The 19,054-nt window shown below is 45.3% G+C and overlaps 1 protein-coding gene across 3 annotated transcripts in view; it reads left to right on the top strand.

Annotated features, from left to right (window-relative positions):
• The window catches only part of LOC137425077 (CD276 antigen homolog), a 48,258-nt gene extending 29,677 nt beyond the window's left edge, over positions 1-18,581 (top strand). Inside the window, exons 1-5 of one of the 3 annotated variants that reach the window (XM_078773323.1) lie at positions 712-778; positions 7,185-7,249; positions 8,550-8,909; positions 14,648-14,802; positions 16,893-18,581. In XM_078773323.1, the coding sequence (XP_078629449.1) occupies positions 750-778; positions 7,185-7,249; positions 8,550-8,909; positions 14,648-14,766 (573 nt within the window). In that variant the 5' untranslated portion in view covers positions 712-749 and the 3' untranslated portion in view covers positions 14,767-14,802; positions 16,893-18,581. Of the gene's footprint in view, positions 1-711; positions 779-991; positions 1,274-7,184; positions 7,250-8,549; positions 8,910-14,647; positions 14,803-16,892 lie in introns of those variants that run through there. The other 2 variants (XM_078773328.1, XM_078773321.1) reach the window with 2 other exon arrangements.
• The last annotated feature ends 473 nt before the right edge of the window (positions 18,582-19,054 follow it).

Genomic DNA, 19,054 nt, shown 5'->3' with positions numbered 1-19,054 from the left:
CCGGTGTATATCATGAGGCCACGCCTACCCCTCGGGCGTGGCCACCGCCCACTTGGTGCGTGGAATGATGTCACCACGCCAGTGGGCTTTTGTGTCCGCCACAGTCCCAACCCACGGGAGCGGGCCCAAGGAAACGAAGGAGCCAGGTAGGTGAAGCAGGGAGCAGAGCCGGGGCTATGCAGAGGGCAGACTCAATGGCCAAAAAATCCGCACGACCACCAAAAAAGCAAGCAACTGACAGTGGCCCGGTCGAAGAAGCGGCAAGGATTTTAGGATAAGGAATTCGATTAAAACTTTTTTGGCTGGTATGTAATGTATACCACTTCACCTATGATGTCATCATTATCATGCTTTTGTTCCCCATTGGGAGTACTTGACAATATGGCAAGTTAGTCATTCCATGTTAGTCATTTCACTTCAATTTAAAAAATAATTCAAAAAATTCAAAATTTTAAAATGATTCTTTAATTAAATTTTAAATTAAATTATTACAATTAATTATGAAAATTGATTAAAGATGAAATTTTAAAATGAATGAGAGACATGGCAAAAAACCATAAGCATACAACATGGTATTTCACACAGTTATAGACGGATTAATAGACGGATTATGAGTTGGGTGGGCGACAATGACAAACCGAGAGGACTTTGGTTCAGGTCCGAATCCAGTTCCGCCCTATCCGTGCATACAAAAGCTAAACTGTTCATCCTGGCGGAGGTATGCTCTCTCCCGAATGCCATTCTAGTTTATGTATCATAGAACGGTCAACGTGGAAAGGTTCGATTAGTTTTATTATTTATTTTGAAACGGTCTGTCTTTTGAAATGCATCGAGCGGTGTGGCGGTGTATGAGGTGACGCTGTTCGGTTACGGCGGACGGTTTTATTGTGAGGTTACAAGAAGCGCTGTTTATTTTGTCTTGCATAATAATAATAATAATAATCACACAACTGTGCATGGATTTTAGAAGATGAAAATATGGTTTTTATAAAAACGTCACAAGGTCATTGGCTGTCTCTGGCGCTACGTCAACTCAATGCAATGTTGGATGCTGCATCATTTTTAGAATACCTCCCATTCCCATCCCAATCTCACTCCTCCGATTAATGTTCGCTAGTCAGGAATCTCTGATAAATTCGATTATTCCTTCTTGACCTTGGCGTTTTTGATGCATTTTAAAAATCTATTGTGTATTTATTGTTTCGAGTGGGATTTAAGGTTACGGTACGTGAAAGTGCAGAGGATATACAATTACGCCTGTGAATACAAGCAGGTAAGAGTTCCCGCGGTTCTTGTTTTACCTCACGATGGTAATTTTCTCTCATGACGGGTTAATTCGCGACATTAAATGATTATAAAACTCATTTTTGTAATGTTTTGACGTTTGTGGTACGTTTTTTTTTTGTAATAAATGGTCCAAATAAAACAGAATTCTCTTAAGATCGAATTGTTTTCGCTTTGTTACGAGTACCGGTAATAAGAATTTGATGTACAGTATCGTGTAAGGGTGTGGTACACGGCTTGAGGGTACTGTACTGGTGGGACTGTACTGTATTGTACCGTGTACGAGCCACGAGGCGGGATATCCTCGTTATACTAATACTATAAGATAACATCTTTTCGATACCGGCACAAGAGGCGGTCAAATGCCTTTCTCTATGTAATTTTTTTATTTTTTTTTCCACACAAGATCGAGGCTCATGAAAGAGCTAACGTTAATCACAGAAAAAGTGAAACCGACACATAAAACACAAAATAAGGGGAGCGGAAGACAAGATGAGGGGGAAGGACACAAACACAACATTTGAGAGCAGGGACATCGAGAGAAATGTGGGAGGGAGAGTGCTTGGGGGGGAGGTGGGAGAGGTATAAAACATATGGACACTGCAAGGACTTCCAGGAAAGAAGTTGGAATTTCAAAAAAAGTGTATCTGGGGTGAATTAGCAGGGGTAGAAAAGATCAAGGTTTTGGATGGGGGAAGATAAGATATAGTGGTGAACAGCTGTTTTGAAGATCTGGAGGGAGGAGTGGGATTGAAGGGAGTGTGGGAGATTGTTCCAGAGGTGGGAGAAAAGGGGAATGAAAGAGTGAAGGTGAGCAGAGAGCCTAGATTTTGGCAGTTTAACCATAAGAGGGTTGCTGGCAGATCTTGTGCGACCTGTAGGAATATTTGGGGGACAGAGCACAGAGAGGGCTGGGGGAGCAAGACCGGAGAGGAGTCGGTAGAAGACAGAAAGACCACCAACCTGCCTGCGTTGAGTGAGTGAAAGGCCCTCAGAGTTAGCTTCTTCGCAGGAGATTCCAATGATTCTGAAAGCTTTGGTTTCAACAGCGTGAAGCCGAGCTAGGTGTGAGGCAGGAGCACCAGCCCAGAGGGGAGAGCAGTATTCCATTGAGCTGCAGATGAAAGCCTTGTATGTGGTGAGGAGCTCAGGTGTGCCAAGGAAGGACTTCACACGACGGAGGATGCCCAGTCGGCGACTGGCTTTGGAGGCCAACTTAGAAATGTGGTTTTCCCAAGAAAGATCATGGCAGATAGTGAGACCCAAAAGCTTGAGCGACAGAACTTCTTGGAGAGTATTGTTGAGAAAGTAGATGGGAGGGTTTTCCAGTCGGTCTTTTCGGAGAGACATAGTAAGTGTGTGAGATTTGTCAGGATTGAAAGACGTGTTCCACTTGTTTGACCAGTCTGATTTTGTCCAGGTCTGCAGAGTGAGGAGGCTGCAGACTGCCGATCTGAGGGATGAGGAATGGAGCGGCAGATAGTGGAGTCGTCAGCAAAGAGATAGAGAGGATTTTCCAGAGAGTCGGAGAGATCATTGATGAAGACCAGAAATAGCACAGGGCCCAGAACACTACCTTGGGAAACTCCAGACAGAACAGGAAGGGGAGATGAGAGAAATCCATTCAGGGCCACATGTTACCTACGACCAGAGAGGAAGTCCGCAAGCTATGAGTGGAGATTTCCATGGTTACCATAGGAGGAGAGTTTGGTGAGCAGAGCTGGGTGCCAGACCGTATTGAAGGCACGTGATATGTCAAGTGAGACAGCTCTGATTTCCTGTTTGGCATTGAGGACCTCCATCCATTGTTGAGACAGCAGAAGCAACATGTCCAGAGTAGAACGACCTGGTCTGAATCAAAATTGATGGTCAGAGATCAAGCCATTGGAGAAGAGGAAGGATTTGATATCCGAAGCAATGATGGATTCCATGACTTTGCTGATAATTGGGAGCAGGCTGATTGGTCTGTAGTTGCAAGGATTTGTTTTTGCACATTTTTTGTGTAAAGCGGGAATGTTTGCTGATTTCCAAGATGCTGGCAGATGATCTTGAGCAAAAGAGAGGGTGAAAAGAACAGAGAGAGGGTGAGATAGAGCGGCAGAGCAGGATTTTAGGACCCGTGGGCTGATGCCGTCTGGTCCAGTTGCAGAATCAGAGTCGAGGTTTGACAAAAACTTCTCCACCTTGTCAGGAGAGAAGGACACAGAGTCCAGGAGCAGTTGGGTTCGACTGGGAAAGGTGGGAACAGAGAGAGATGGGTTTGGGACACAGGATTTTGAGGCATTCGGCTTTGTCACGTGCGGTGTCAACTGTGTAGCCATTTGAGGTAAGGGAGGGGATGGAGGGGGAACAAACACCAGAAACGGATTTGACCAGACGCCACCAGGATTTGGAGGAAGGAGACAGGTTTGAGAGTTCATTCTTGAGTGTGGAGAGATTGTGCTTCCTGGCACTCCTGAGGGTGGACACACACTTGTTCCGAGCTTGGTGGAAGGAACTGAGATTGCCTTCCAAGAGGCAAGCTGTTTCTGGGCAACTGCCTCACCACAAGATTCAGTGTACCATGGACGGGAGGAAGGGTAAGACAACCGGAGACGAGATGGGATAAATCTGTGCATGAGAGAGAGCAGTTTGCTTTGGAAGAATTCCCAGGAAGAATTGATGCCAGGGGCAGTAGAGATGGGAGACCAGTCCAGAAGATTGATGTCTGCTTGCAGACCGTGTCAGTCAGCCTGAGTGAAATGCCAGACCTGTCAGCGCTGAGGAGGCTCTCTGAGAATGGCCAGAGAGATGTCCACTTTAACAAGCACATGATCAGAACCGATTGGAGCAGAAGAAGAGCAGCAGGGAAGTTTGTCATAACCAAGTCTAGAAATTAAAACATCCCGACATTTGATGGACGATTGTAGTAATTGGGCTGATCGTACAGTTTTAGCAAAGGCTTTGAGTCCATCGAGTTTAGGATGTGTACAGTACAGACAGTACATGGACAGCTGCACTGTTACACGATGAGTCCGTACGTAGTTTGATGACTTTGATGGACAACAGATGTCTTGAGCACATTGGCTCAGGTGAACCCCATCACCACAAAACACGTCATTAGCATTCGACAGTGTTTATTTATTAATTGCTTTTTCTATCTATGTACGGTATGTTTAATTAATTATGTTGTAGTTTCTTAATCCTTTATTTGGCTCTTCCAACTTTCAATCCTAGGTTTGAAATGCATGGGGGAACTAGAAGGGCACTCAGTAGAGAGCATACATACCTCCACCTGGTTGGCCATATCACTCAATGGTGAAGAATCACTTAAAACGTTCTACCCAGCTGGATCCGGATCCGGATCTTCACCAAAATTGAATCAATTCTTCCTTGTCACACACTCAACCTGTCCAACAAGTTTCGTCCAAATCTGTTCATAACATTTTGCGATATCATGCTATGTATCGTTTTTGGTCCTATCTCCCAATGGTGAAGAATCACTTTTAAAATTCTAGTAGCCGGATCCGATTCCTGATATTCACCAAAATCGAATCATTTCATTCTTGTCACATACGTTACATCTCTGCCAAATTTCGTCTGAATCCGACCACAACTTTTTGAGATATCCTGTTCACAAACGGACAGACAGGGGTGAAAACATAACCTCCATCCACGTTTGGTGGTGGAGGTAACAAGACATGTAGACCACCCCATATAGTTCAATGGTTTTTAATTCAATATTTTTTTGTTTTGTATTCCATTGCAGATGTTTTAAAGACGTAAACTGAGATCTACTACGACTAACAATTATTTAATTGGCTTTTTTCCTGTTGGTTGAGTGGTGTGAAATTTTGCCCAAGTCATCCAGTAACAGGCTGGCCAGGCCTGATATTGGATCGGAGGTGATTTGTTCAGAGTGCTGGCAATAACTCGTTTGCTCTTCATGAAAGACACTGTCAGATCTTCAACATCCAACAGTTAATGCTAGCAGACGGGACACCTGGCTGAAGGTCCATCAGAGGGTCCTCGCGTTTTGCAATGATAAGATCAAGCGTTGTACTTGTCGAATTATGACGTCATAATGGAGACACCTATGTCAGCATCATTAACATATTTTATTCCCCATGGAGAGTTCTTTACAATGAGCCATGTCTCAATTTTTTCTATTCAGCACTTTCGGAGATGTCGAGGTGCAAAGTTTTTCGTTTTTTCCTCGATGGCGGCCAAACCACGCGACCGATGACGTCATCATTATATTTTTCTCCACCAGTTTATGCCGACATGGCGCTCAAGAAATTTCATCTTGATTGGATGAAGTTTTGTACTTGTCGAATTATGACGTCATAATGGAGGGACCTATGACATCATCATTAGCATCTTTTATTCCCCATGGAGAGTTCTTTACAATGAGCCATGTTTCAATTTTTTCTATTCAGCGCTTTCTGAGGTATAGAGGTGCAAAGTTTTTCGATTTTTCCAAGATGGCGGCCCGAACCACGTGACCTAAGACGTCATACTTATCATTAAAAAATTATACAGGTGGAGTTGCACCTATGGTGAAAATTTCCTGTCAATCGGACCAACGGTTGCAGAGAAAATCATCTTTATTCTGTGCGGACAAACAGACAAACAAATGAAAAATCGGTCAGAGACCGAGGACTTGCTGGAATGTACTTTTTTATCGGCCATTTTGGACAAACATGACGGCCGAACCACGGCGGCCACGGCCACGCTTTGTGGGTTCAAATACTTTGGGCATGTGGGTGGTTAAGCAGGATCCGTCCAGACGCTCCGCCCTCTCTGACCCGCCCAGACGCTCCGCCCTCTCTGACCCGCCCAGACGCTCCGCCCTCTCTGACCCGCCCAGACGCTCCGCCCTCTCTGACCCGCCCAGACGCTCCGCCCTCTCTGACCCACCCAGACGCTCCGCCCTCTCTGACCCGCCCAGACGCTCCGCCCTCTCTGACCCGCCCAGACGCTCCGCCCTCTCTGATCCGCCCAGGACGCTCCGCCCTCTCTGACCCGCCCAGACGCTCCGCCCTCTCTGACCCGCCCAGACGCTCCGCCCTCTCTGACCCGCCCAGACGCTCCGCCCTCTCTGACCCGCCCAGACGCTCCGCCCTCTCTGACCCGCCCAGACGCTCCGCCCTCTCTGACCCGCCCAGACGCTCCGCCCTCTCTGACCCGCCCAGACGCTCCGCCCTCTCTGACCCGCCCAGACGCTCCGCCCTCTCTGACCCGCCCAGACGCTCCGCCCTCTCTGACCCGCCCAGACGCTCTGCCCTCTCTGACCCGCCCAGATGCTCTGCCCTCTCTGACCCGCCCAGACGCTCCGCCCTCTCTGACCCGCCAAGAAGCTCCGCCCTCTCTGACCCGCCCAGACGCTCCGCCCTCTCTGACCCGCCCAGACGCTCCGCCCTCTCTGACCCGCCCAGACGCTCCGCCCTCTCTGACCCGCTCAGACGCTCCGCCCTCTCTGACCCGCTCAGACGCTCCGCCCTCTCTGACCCGCTCAGACGCTCCGCCCTCTCTGACCCGCTCAGACGCTCCGCCCTCTCTGACCCGCTCAGACACTCCGCCCTCTCTGACCCGCTCAGATGCTCCACAGTCTCCGACCCTCTAGGACAGCCCACCTTACACTCTCATCTTCTCCATCTGATTTGACACTTGTGCTCTTCCTCTCAGCCATTTTCTCTCCCTCTCAGCCACTCCTGCTCTCCTCACTAACTACCATCCACTCCACCTTCTAATCCACTCCTCTCCTCACTAACTACCGTCAACTCCATTGTCCTCTTGCAAGCAAGTCAATGAAGTGACTTTCCAGAGTTGTTTTTGGATACTCTAATAATTGATATTGTGTTTTTGCAAGTATTTTACTGTTCAACAACAACAAAAAAATCCAAATGTTTCTATTGCAGGATGAAGAACCTTCAACTTGTCAAGATGCTTTCAATGCTTTTCATTTTTATTCACCGGTGCAGAGGTAACTGGCTTATAAATAGTATTATCTGATACTTTGAATTACTGTACCACAATATTATAGAAAGAAAATGATTTCTGACCTCGGCATGAATCTTTATTATGAACTTTAATTGTGCTCATTATTGCATTAAAAACGATTTAATTCAAATATTGTAGTAGCGTAATAGTATGTCCCCTCGACATTGCGCCCTCTTTCTTCTTTTCATCATTGACCTCACACCTTGAAGAACATTATCCATTTGTTTGCTAATGACTCCACCTTCAACTCAACTCGTTATAAATCCCAGCATACCTCCTCCTTGCTGCTGATCGCCTCTCAACTGCTGCTGCCTCCATCAGTCGTGATATCGATCTCGTCTTCCAATGGGGCTCTGACAACCTCGTCTGCTTCAATCAGTCAAAGGCTCAAACCCTCCTTGTTTCCAGCAAGACCAACACAGCCAGCCCTACTCTTGTGTCCTGCTCTCAACTCCAGCAGGAAATCTACTGTGCTGAAGCTTAGTCCACTATGGGCCTGTCACTTTCCCATCACAGACAGATTGGTGATCTCTCTACTCTCCAGTCTCCTTCCTGATCTTGCACCCTTTGCCCTTTCCGTGCTTTGTCGTCTTCCCTCCCTGCCCCCCAGGTTTCTGCAGGGCGCACACGATCCACCATCGACCCCCTTCTCGTGAAACTCCCTAAATCCAGGATCACTGCTCACCTCCACTCATTTGTTCCTCTTCTTTCCCACCTGTGGAACCAACTTGCACATTCTCTTCAATCTCATTCTTCCCTCTGTGTCTTTAAGACAGCTGTCCTCCAACATCTCAGATCATTCCCCATCCAAAAGTATTGTATTTTCCACCCCTGTTAATCCATGCCCCACACCTCCTTCCAAGTTTCCAGTTTTTCCTTACTCAGAGTATGTTCTTGCATCCATGTTGTCCACCCCGTGCATCCTGCCACACCCCTCATTCTTCTCCACATTACTTTTGTCCAAGTGTCCCTCTATTTTGTCCTTCCACCCTGCTGTTGGTGTTCTCTCTTTCTGCTGTTCGTTTTGTCCTGTTGCGTCCTGATCCATTCAGTGTTCAGCTCTTACACGAGCTTTGACTCTATAAAAAGTTTTTTTTGTTGTTTTTTTATATACATTTATCTCCAAGATTTATTCCTCTTAACATGGCTGGTTTGAATTAACTTGAGAAAGGAGTACTCAATGTGTTTATTTATTAATGGAAGTTCCATGGAAGTTCAAAAGTGGTTATGTTACAATATGAATAGCCATTCAACTTTAAAATGGTGCTGCTTCTGTTTTTCAGGTTTTAAGCTCGAGACATCGAAGGATCCATTGACTGTTCAGCTCGGTGGTACTGTTGTCATCCCCTGCTTTGTGAAGACTCGTGGAAATATCAATCCCAAGAATATGAAAATATATTGGAGCCATTTTGATGGCACAGGGCTATCACCTGTGCACTATTACTACAAGGGTGCCAACATCCTGGAGAATCAGAAGCCTCGATACAACAATCGCACTTCTTTGCCCGACGAATCCAAGATACGTATTGGAAATATCTCCCTCATACTGACTGCGGTTAGGAGACACGATGAGGGACGATACAAATGTGAGGTGGATCTTTCTGAGGAATCCAAGGAAGAATGGGTGGATGTCAGGGTTTCAGGTACGTACTTTTGCAAATAGGTTTGTTTCATACGACTCCCTCTCACACTGAATTCGTTTGCAGTGTTTGTTGGGGGAGGAAGGGAGGAGGTGACAGTTGTGAGGATCTGGGAAATTATTCCAAAGAAAACATTTCATCAATGTTGCTCTTTATCGATTTTGCATGATATTTTGTCCAAATGTTGCTCTGTGCTCGTCACGGTTACCATCGGGAGTTGAAGGGGGTGAATAAAATGAGGGTGGCGGGAGTTGAGGGGTGAATAGGAAGGTCGTGTTAGTTGAGGGGTGAATAGGTGGATAGCGGGAGTTAAGGGGGGTGAATAGAAGGAGTTTAGTGGGTAAATAAAAGGAGGGTAGCGGAAGTTGAGGGGGTGAATAAATGCAGGGTATTAGGAGTTCAGGGGTGAATAAAAGTTGGGTAGCGGGAGTTGAGTGAATAAAAGTTGGTTTGAGGGGGCTTTAGGAGGGTAGTGGGAGTCGAGGGGGTGAATGGGAGGGTAGCGGGAGTTGAGTATGTGAATAAGAGAATTATCGGGAATTGATGGGGTGAATAAGAGGTGATCTGGAGTTGAGGGGTGAATAAGAGGTGATCTGGAGTTGAGGGGTGAATAAGAGGTGATCTGGAGTTGAGGGGTGAATAAGAGGTGATCTGGAGTTGAGGTGAAGAAAAGGAAGGTAGTGGGAGTTGATGGAATGTGAAAGGGACATGGAATGTAGGGACAATGACAGGGAGATCAGGTGAAGTGGTGGAAGTATTGGTCAGAAGAAGAGTGGACATATGTTGTGTGCAAGAGACGAGATGGAAGGGAAGTGGTGTGAGAATGGTGAAGGGTAGGCAGGGACAGAAATACAAGTTTGTGTGGCAAGGGTGCCCGGAGGGCGTGAATGGTGTTGGTGTCCTGTTTTCTGAGGAGTTTGTAGACAGTGTGGTGAGTGTGACTAGAGTGAGTGATGGTTGATGATGGTGAAAATGATGATTGGAAAGCTCTTGGTGAACGTCATCTCGGGATATGCTCCGCACGTCGGTCGGAGCGATGAAGAGAAGGACAAGTTCTGGTGTGCGATAGAGAAGCTGATGGAAAACGTGAAAGATGAGGAAGTTGTTGTGGTAGGTGGAGACCTAAATGGACATGTGGGAAGGAGTATGGACGGTTTTGAGGGAGTTCATGGGGGTTACGGATATGGTGTGAGAAATGGAGAAGGTGAAAGGATTTTGGAGTTTGCTGATGGAGCTGATTTGTTGATTTGTAATACTCAGTTCCAGAAAGAGGACAATAAGCTTGTTACATACACGTCGGGTGGGTCGACGACAACCGTTGACTACCTGATGGTGCGTAGGCGAGATAGGGTGCACCTCCGGGACACAAAGGTGATCCCGGGGGAGGAGGCTGTTTCACAGCACCACTTGGTTGTCTGCGACATAAGTGTGAAAGATGCGAGGAGAGCTCGGCGGGTGACGTACCAACCTAGAATGAAGGTGTGGAGGTTGAAAGAGGTGACAGTAAGGGAGGCATTCAAAGAAAGGCTGAGTAGGGTCGAGGATGATGTGGTTGAGCTTGAACGTGGTTGGATGTCAATGGAAGATAGTCTGTTGGGAGCCGTTGGTGAGGTATGTGGATGGACAAAAGGACCACCAAGGCACTCGGAAACATGGTGGTGGGATGATGAAGTTGGAAAGAGGATTGACGAGAAGAGGAATAAGTTCAATGAGTGGCAGAAGGCGAAGGGTAAGGGAGCAGAAAAAGCAGAGCATGAAAGATAAGGCAGCCAAGAAGGCTGCAAAGAAAGAGGTAGCAAAGGCGCAGGAGGCATGTCGGAAAATGTTCGGAGAACGCTTGGATTCGGAAGAGGGTCAGAGAGCAGTATTCAGGATTGCAAAGCAGATAGCGAAAGAGAGGTGTGATGTGATGGGGGTGAGTTGCTTGAACGATGAAGTGGGACAAATCGTTGTGGACCCAGATGGAATTAAAGGAAGATGGAAAAGATATATGGAAATGCTGTTGAATACAGAGAATGAATGGGATGGCAACATAGAGAGTAACCCAGTTTTAGGACCGGCAGAGAAGATAACTGAGAAGGAAGCTGAGGAAGCGATAAAAGCAATGAAGAGTAGAAAAGCGGGAGGGCCGACGGGAGTTGTGGGAGATATGTTGAAGGCAGCAGGAAGTTGGGGTGTGAAGAGAATGACAGAGATCTGTAATCTGGTGGTGAAAGAAGGCTGCATTCCAGTGGATTGGGAACTGAGTACCCTCGTCCCTCTAGACAAGGGGAAAGGTGACCCTCTGGACTGTGGCTCGGACCGAGCGATAAAGTTATTGGAGCATGGAATGAAGGTATTGGAAAGGGTGTTGGAGAGGAGGATAAGGAAGAAGGTGAAGATCGACGAAATGCAGTTTGGATTTATGCCAGGAAGAGGAACGACAGACGCGCTCTTTATTGTGAGGCAGTTGCAGGAGAAGTACATGGAGAAGAGGAAGAAGTTGTTTCTTGGGTTTGTTGACCTGGAGAAAGCATTCGATAGGGTTCCACGCGAAGTATTGACATGGGCATTGAGGAAGTTAGAAGTGGAGGAATGGTTGATCAGAGTCGTGATGGCAATGTACAAAAGAGCGCGCACAGCTGTAAGGACGAAGGACGGGAACAGTGGTGAGTTTGAGGTGAAGGTGGGAGTGCATCAGGGGTCGGTACTAAGTCCACTACTATTTGTAGCTGTGATGGAGGTGCTGGCTCAGAACGTAAAGGAGGGTTACCGTTGGAGTTGTATGCAGATTATCTGGTGTTGATTGCGGAAAGTATGGATGGACTGAAGGAAAAGATGAACAAGTGGAAGGAATGTATGGAGACAAAAGGTCTGAAGGTGAATATAGGAAAGACGATGGCAAGTGGTAAAGCATGTGGTGAGGTGGAAAGAACTGGGAAGTGGCCGTGTGCTGTGTGCAGGAAGGGTGTGGGAGTGAACTCCATTCAATGTACAATGTGTGCTGAGTGGGTTCATCAAAAATGTAGTGGTCTGAGAGGGTCATTAACCAGTGTGGCAGCTACATTCAAATGTAAGGTGTGCACAGAGGGAGCTGCAGATGGAGGAAATGTTGAGTTGGATCTTGGAGACGGCGTGAAGCTGGAAGGTGTGAAAATATTTTGCTACCTCGGAGACATGCTGAATGGAGAAGGTGGATCAGACTCGGCAACGGTTGCTCGAGTGAGATGTGCATGGAAGAAGTTTCGGGAACTGAGTGGCGTGCTGATGAGGAGGAGAGTGTCGCTGAAGCTGAAGGGAAAGGTGTATGCTGCATGTGTGAGAAGTGTTATGATTTATGGGAGCGAGACATGGGTTATGAATGTAGAGCAGCAACGAAGGCTGGAAAGGGTGGAAATGCGAATGGTTCGATGAATGTGCGGAGTGTTGGTGAGAGAGGGGAAGACAAATGATGAATTGCGAAAGATGATGGGAATATTGCCTGTGATTGATGCTGTGAAGAGGAACAGGTTGAGATGGTTTGGTCATGTGTTGAGGAAGGATGAAAGTGACTGGTTGAGAAGAGTGATGGAAATGAATGTAGAAGGAAGTAGAGGATGGGGAAGACCGAGAAAGACTTGGCTAAAGATGGTGGAAGAAGAAATGCGGGCAAGGGGGTGAAACAAGGAGAGATGCAGAAAATAGGGCAAAATGGAGAAGATAGTCATTGGGGACCGCAAGGCTAACCCCCGCTCTTGCAGGGAAAATGGCCTTAAAATGCATGTTGTTGTTGTATATCTCCGATACACAAGAGATCATTGAAGTGACTGAATAATTAGTGCTCAAACATCTCAAATCACTGAAACCCGACAAATCTCCAAGTCCAGATGGGATTCACTTGAAAGTACAGAAACAGCAGAGCAAATGTGGAAACCTCTGCTTAATCTACAGGGATTGTTGAAGGAAAAGTACCATCTGCCTGGAGAAAAGCCAATGTTGTGCCAATCCAGCAGAAAGGACGGAGAGACGAATGAGGCAACTACTGTCCTGTTACTTTGACCTGCATAGGTCATGTGATATACGTCACTGCAGAGCATATGGAATGCCACAATATTGTTATGTTTGTGGGGATTGAGATGAAGTACCTTAGTTAAGTCAGGAATGCATAGTTTAGCATGGGCCGTGTGATGCGAAGAAGAAGAATCTCCAAGTAATAAGTAGGGAATATGTATATAATAAGATCGTATGCGTCTCCATTCGAGGGGTAGCGCTATGCTAATTAGGTAGCGCTTAAGGATAATCCCCAATGTGTAATTGCCCTCCTGTGATTTTTACCCTCGCCTGAGGAGAGGGAATTGCATTTGAGTCCGTTTTTGTCTGTCTGTCTGTTGTTTGTCCGCACAGAATAAATATGATTTTCTCTGCAACCGTTGGTCTGATTGACAGGAAATTTTCACCATAGGTGCAACTGCGAAATTGTTTTATATTGTTTTATATGTTTTATACCATGTTTTATACCTCTCCCACCTCCCCCCAAGCCCTCTCTCTCTCCCACAGTTCTCTCGATGTCCCTGATCTTAAATGTTGTGTTTGTGTCTTTGCAGTGTTACGATTATATTTAATAAATTATTAGTATTAACGCTATTATTATTATTATTACAAAGGCAATACTACTGTATTAATAAACCTGGGTTAATTTGTCCGAAGCAGCCTGAAGGTGAGCCATGAAGGAATGAAGCCTAAGGCCTATACGTACTGTCATTGGAAGACCCATAACGCCTGTACTATCGATATTTGATGGTCATTTTAACAATCGGTTTGTTTGTGTTTCACACTGAATGAAAAACGAAAAGGTAGAGCATGGAGATTGTGGTCCATGACAGGTTCGACGATATGGTTGGCCTGAACGGCAAAGGAATCAAAATGGCGGTGTGTGGAGTCGGCCGTCGTACGCTGTGATGACATCACAAATGTAATCACATCACCCCTGTCATGTGACCATATCCTCAGCTCTGATTGGTGTACATTTGAGGGGACGTACATGCATACATACATACATCATATGGACAGACAAACACTGTTCTCGATGGCTTTGCCGTAAAAATGGGGGATATTGTAATCTACTCGGTCTGTATGTCTATCCATCCGTTACACTATTTCCTCCTAAACCATTCAGTACAAATTCACCAAACGTGGTAGTTATGATGAACATGTGGTACAAAGGACAAAGGTGCAAGAGCAGTGTCATATTTGACCCTGAGCGTGGGGTCAAAAGATCAAATGCCTAAAAATGCAATTACGGGCACATTTTAAAATGAAGCATTGTTGGGGGGGCTCATGACATATGTAACAATTTTGTTTTGGGATTTGGCCCCTGTTTCTTGCCCAGGAGGTGGGGACTTGGGACCACAGGGGTCAAAACAGAAAAAACAATTTAACTCAAAATTTGATGTTGGGTCATTCCTGGTGGAACCCTTTGCCATCTTTCAACTTACCTACAGGAGGGAAGCACGGGGATTTGCTATGGTGTGCCATCACCTTCCTTCTAGTTTTTATTATTCCTTTGTTTATCGACAACACTGACATTGCACATATCTGTGTTCATTGAGCGTATTAGAGTATAAATTAAGTCATATATGCATCTTTATGGCTAATTGAGTTGCCATTCTTCAGTGACCAAACGAACCATAAAATTTGGAACCTGCACATGGTACCAGCACATTCAGGTGTTGTATGGTCTGTCACCTTGAGATTATAGTCTGTGCCTCTATTTCTTTCCCTAGGCCAAAGTCGAGCAAATGCACTGGAACATTCATCCGGATGGATGAGGACCGGAGGTGGTGGTCTGGTTGCTGTAACTGTTACATTCATATTTCTGATTTGGGAGGCCTTACTCCTGTAGTATTTCAACTGTCTTGTCTTGGAAGCCAAATTATTGGTAAGTCTTTTTATTATTTCTTATTATTGTGTTTTTTTATTAGTTATTATCATTAAGCATTTTTATGTTGTGTTGTTTCTACTGTGCTCTTTTTTTATTAATATAAACTGCTACAGAATTGAAAAGGTGAAACATATAGAAAGATGTTTCCCAGCCACAAATTTTAATACTCCCCAATTCCGATCTCCCAATGGCTAAATCAGATCACTGACATATAGGTCAAGCCAGAAATACCAGTTATAAAAAGAACTGATCATATTTGATCTATAAACCTGATCATCTGGCATGAGAGATTGTTGGTATGACTCACAACAGCGTGTAACAGTGCGTGAGGATACCCGGCACGAGACTGTTAATGTCGAGCAGTTCTTGAGAAAAAAAACAAGGTCTTCAAAAACCAACATAACAATCCCCGAATGTCACCAGGGGGGATGTTGAGGGAAAGAATCCACAAAACATTTTCACAGCAGTAAAACAGGAAGCACAGCTCGTCCGCAAGAGACGACTTCCACACCATGGCCTGTGGTAATGCCTTCTTCGGGTAACCGTTAGTATAAAGTTACTGAAAAAGGATGCAGCACATGAGAGACTTGACAGAGGAATGGCATCGCCATCGGCAAGGCAAGCTACACAACGGTGATGATGGAGTGATTGCAGCCGAATAACACCGAGATTCCCCTGAGGTGTGGTCCAGACTTTGGCAACTTGTTTTCCATGGCCACTTTGCAGTCATCGAACCATACACTCGTGTTTCCCAAGTGTTTAGTGGTCCGCTCAAGATTCCTTTCTCTCTGCAGCTGTGTCGGATGCCTCGCTTCAGGGAAAATAAAAATGTTCGTTTGGGGGAAACGCTGAACTACCACCTATGGCATTCGCCACAAATTCACCATGCTCGTTTTACTCACAGGTCTATAATCCTCGATCCATCGGCACATTATGCGGTCACCGAGTCCTTCCGATCCCAGTTGGGGTTTGAACCCTTGGCCTGACTTCTTTTTGAACGTCTCCCTTCTCGGTGGGAAATTCTTCCTCTTATAAACCAGATCATCTGACCTTGCTTAACATGTCTGCTGACACCAAATGCGTCAGCCAATCAACATTAACCGAACCACAAACAATGAAATAGGTTCTGGCAGAACGTGTGCGATCTGGACAGGCAAGAGCTGGGCATAAGGGTGAGATGGCAGGAGGAACAACACCCGGATATAACCTGGAAAAAGCTGAAAGGCCACCAACAACCTGCCGCTGGCGAGAATGAAGCGGACCCAGATAATCCACTTCCTAACGATACATCCCAATGACGATGATGCTTTCTGCCTGGCTGGCCTATCCTCGGTCCATCTGCCCATCCCAGAGCACAGGAAATGTATTCTGGATCTCACGGTACTTGTGGGGAGGGAGGAGGCGGAAACTGCACTTGTGAAGAGGAAGTACAAAAGTCTCCATTCCTGCTAGAAGCTTGTTTGTTGACCAGCTGACCGGTCAGGCTCCCTGGCTCCTTGGAAAATAGTCCTTGCTGTCTTTCTACCGAACAATCCACAATGCATCTGTTGCTTGCCCAATTTGCCAATTAGCATCAGATCTCATCTTGGGCATCCACACGGAACATGAAGGTTTAATTCGGGAAAGTTTTCCATGCTCACATTCTTCTTCAAACAGGATCAACCTTCCATTATACTTCATCGATGGCAGTCTCTGGAATAATATTCAACACTCACCCTCCTGATATTTTATTTGTTTTCCCTCTGCGTCTGCTCTCCTCCCTCCGTCGGTTCATCAAAACGGCAGCCCTCCATTGTTCAGCCTCGACCTCTTCATATTTAGACAGACCAACATTTGCAGTACAAAATGGAGAATGTCGGTCTGTTTGGCCTTCCGATCCACGTGCTCGCCTTTTGATTTTCATGCACTAAATACACAACGCCCCTTGTGAGTCGTGACTTTTGTGTATTAACACAAGTAGAGCTGATTGGTTGCTCTACCATGTAACGGTTAGTTTCCAAATTCCAATCGATGTTAAATTAAGAAAATAATGTTGCATTTAGCTTTTCCTTGCATATTAGTTGTTTAAATGCTGTTCTTCCCCACAGTTCGGCCTCCTATGACCATGAAGAAAGAAGTTGAGTTGTGCGGATGAATGATTAATCCAGCACAACGTTAACTCGTGATCTCACATGATTGGATCAACAGTTCATTATTTATTTTTGTTGCTGCTGTTCCTGTGATCTCTCCCTGTTGCATAGTAGGAGTGGACATCACTTTAATTTAAATCGTTTTTTTTTTTTTGCACTTTCATTTGTTTTTGACCGCACGTGTAAATTTTGCACTTTGTTGTTATTTTATTCTTGTGAATGTCTGCGGTTGTAGCTGTTAATTTTAGCGTCTTTTGTAATTTTTTTTGGTATTTAAATGTTTCTACCGCACAGTTGAGGAACTGACTTTTGCACTTTTGCAAGTAATTTAAGCACATTTTAGTCACTTTTAAATTTTAGCACTGCATTCTGCGGTCACCTCTTCAGCCAGGTTTTCAATACGTACCGGGACAAGTTCTTCATACAGTATTTGCTGAGTGGGCAACAAGTTTTGGTGCTCGACCTCACCAATTACAAAACACTCCAAATTTTGACATCCTTGTGTGGAAATGAATGCATTATATAGGGAATAATGTAAATGTCGGTGTAAAAATGAATTGTCATCTCTGGACCAATCAGTGGCACCGATGGTCGTAAAACGTCTGTCATCTTTTGATAAAGGTGGACAGACCCTACATATAAACATCCTCCAAATATTGTATTCCACCAAATCAAAGTACATGTGAAAGTTTACAATGTTTCAGCATTACTCTAAGCCGGCAGCATTAAGGAGTTGGTTTCGATTTGCACTTGTTGTTGGAAGATCTTATTTGTTTTAGTATTGGATCCAAGCAATAATTTGTGTTGCTGAAATATAACCATTCCTTTCATGCCGTGAGGTGCATAGGACTGCCGAGGCAGTTTCATTGGCGAAGGAGTACAATCCTGGACGGGTCGCCACTCCGACGCAGGATACTCAAATGGCTTATTACTCCAGTCACCTGGTTCTCATTTTGCTGACCTCAGAAGGATGACGGGGTGGGTCGACCCAGCTGGTGTTATTTCAACGTCATGACGGGGGTTAGAACTCAACATCCTGAGATCTTAAGCCAGACACCTTAACTGTTAAGCCAACCTGGTTGAAATATATTGCCAATTAATTAATTCTGCTGGCAGAACAAACCTGTACAGTACCTGTTTCTTTAATCGAGCACAGCCGGTCGCTGTGCAGACCTCTATGCTATGCAAGGGTAGTCTTCTTCCTCCATTGTTGTTATCTCCATTTGTGGGTTTCAGAAGATGGGAGGGAATTCTCCCAGAACTGAAAATCTCCACCTCCTTTTTCGGTAAAGCATTATTATTCCTGAGCCAGATTGTGAAATTCGTTCTCATAGCTTCATTCCAAGGACTCTTTTTAACATCCTCACTGAACCTCTGACAGCCAGGATGACCTTTGCAGGTCATCACACCTCTTGAGTGCATTCCTGCGTGTTTTTGTATGGGAAATCTGTTGAATTTTGCTGACTGTGGGAAATGGTATTTTTATATAATTAATTTAATCTGTGTGAATGCTGTTTTTGAATATTTAGCTGTGCCTATCAAACATATTGTATTACTGTTATGCTCTCAGTTGGAATGCTTGAATTATTTTGCAATATCATGAACCTTATCGCTTATGGCAATAAAGATGGATGAGTGTTGGAATAATTCCTTTGATGAAGCGTCATATCTTCAGATTGATCTGACATGTGGTGTTTCTGTATGGAAAGCCAGGATAAAGCTCTTGTGCAAATGCCTTGGTTCAATTCCTCCCCTTCCTCTTCCTGTTCGTCCATTCCCGTGTTTGTCCCTCTTTCACCATATCTACCTTCCATGAGCCTCAAAAATAAAATAAAGTAAAAAAGCTGTGCTTTAGGATAACGATGAATAATAATGGGACAATTGTCTTTCCTCATTGCCAGATCTCAAAATTGAGTAACCCCGACCTTTCCCCATGTTTAGCTCACCTGGAACGAAGGCCAGGGGAGCTTCTGCGATTTTTTTTTTTTTTTTTTTTGTGTACAAGATCGAGGCTCCTGTAAGAGCTAACATTAATCACATAAAAACAAACTGACACATAAAACGTAAGATAAAGGGAGCGGGAGACAAGATGGAGAGAGAGAGAGAGAGGGAAGCACAAG

The sequence above is a fragment of the Myxine glutinosa genome, chromosome 1 (assembly GCF_964187855.1).
Source record: "Myxine glutinosa chromosome 1, kmMyxGlut1.1, whole genome shotgun sequence".
NCBI classification, from domain to species: domain Eukaryota; kingdom Metazoa; phylum Chordata; class Myxini; order Myxiniformes; family Myxinidae; genus Myxine; species Myxine glutinosa.
The sequence above is the reverse complement of the archived record's forward strand: the minus strand, read 5'-3'. Positions and strand labels throughout refer to the sequence as shown.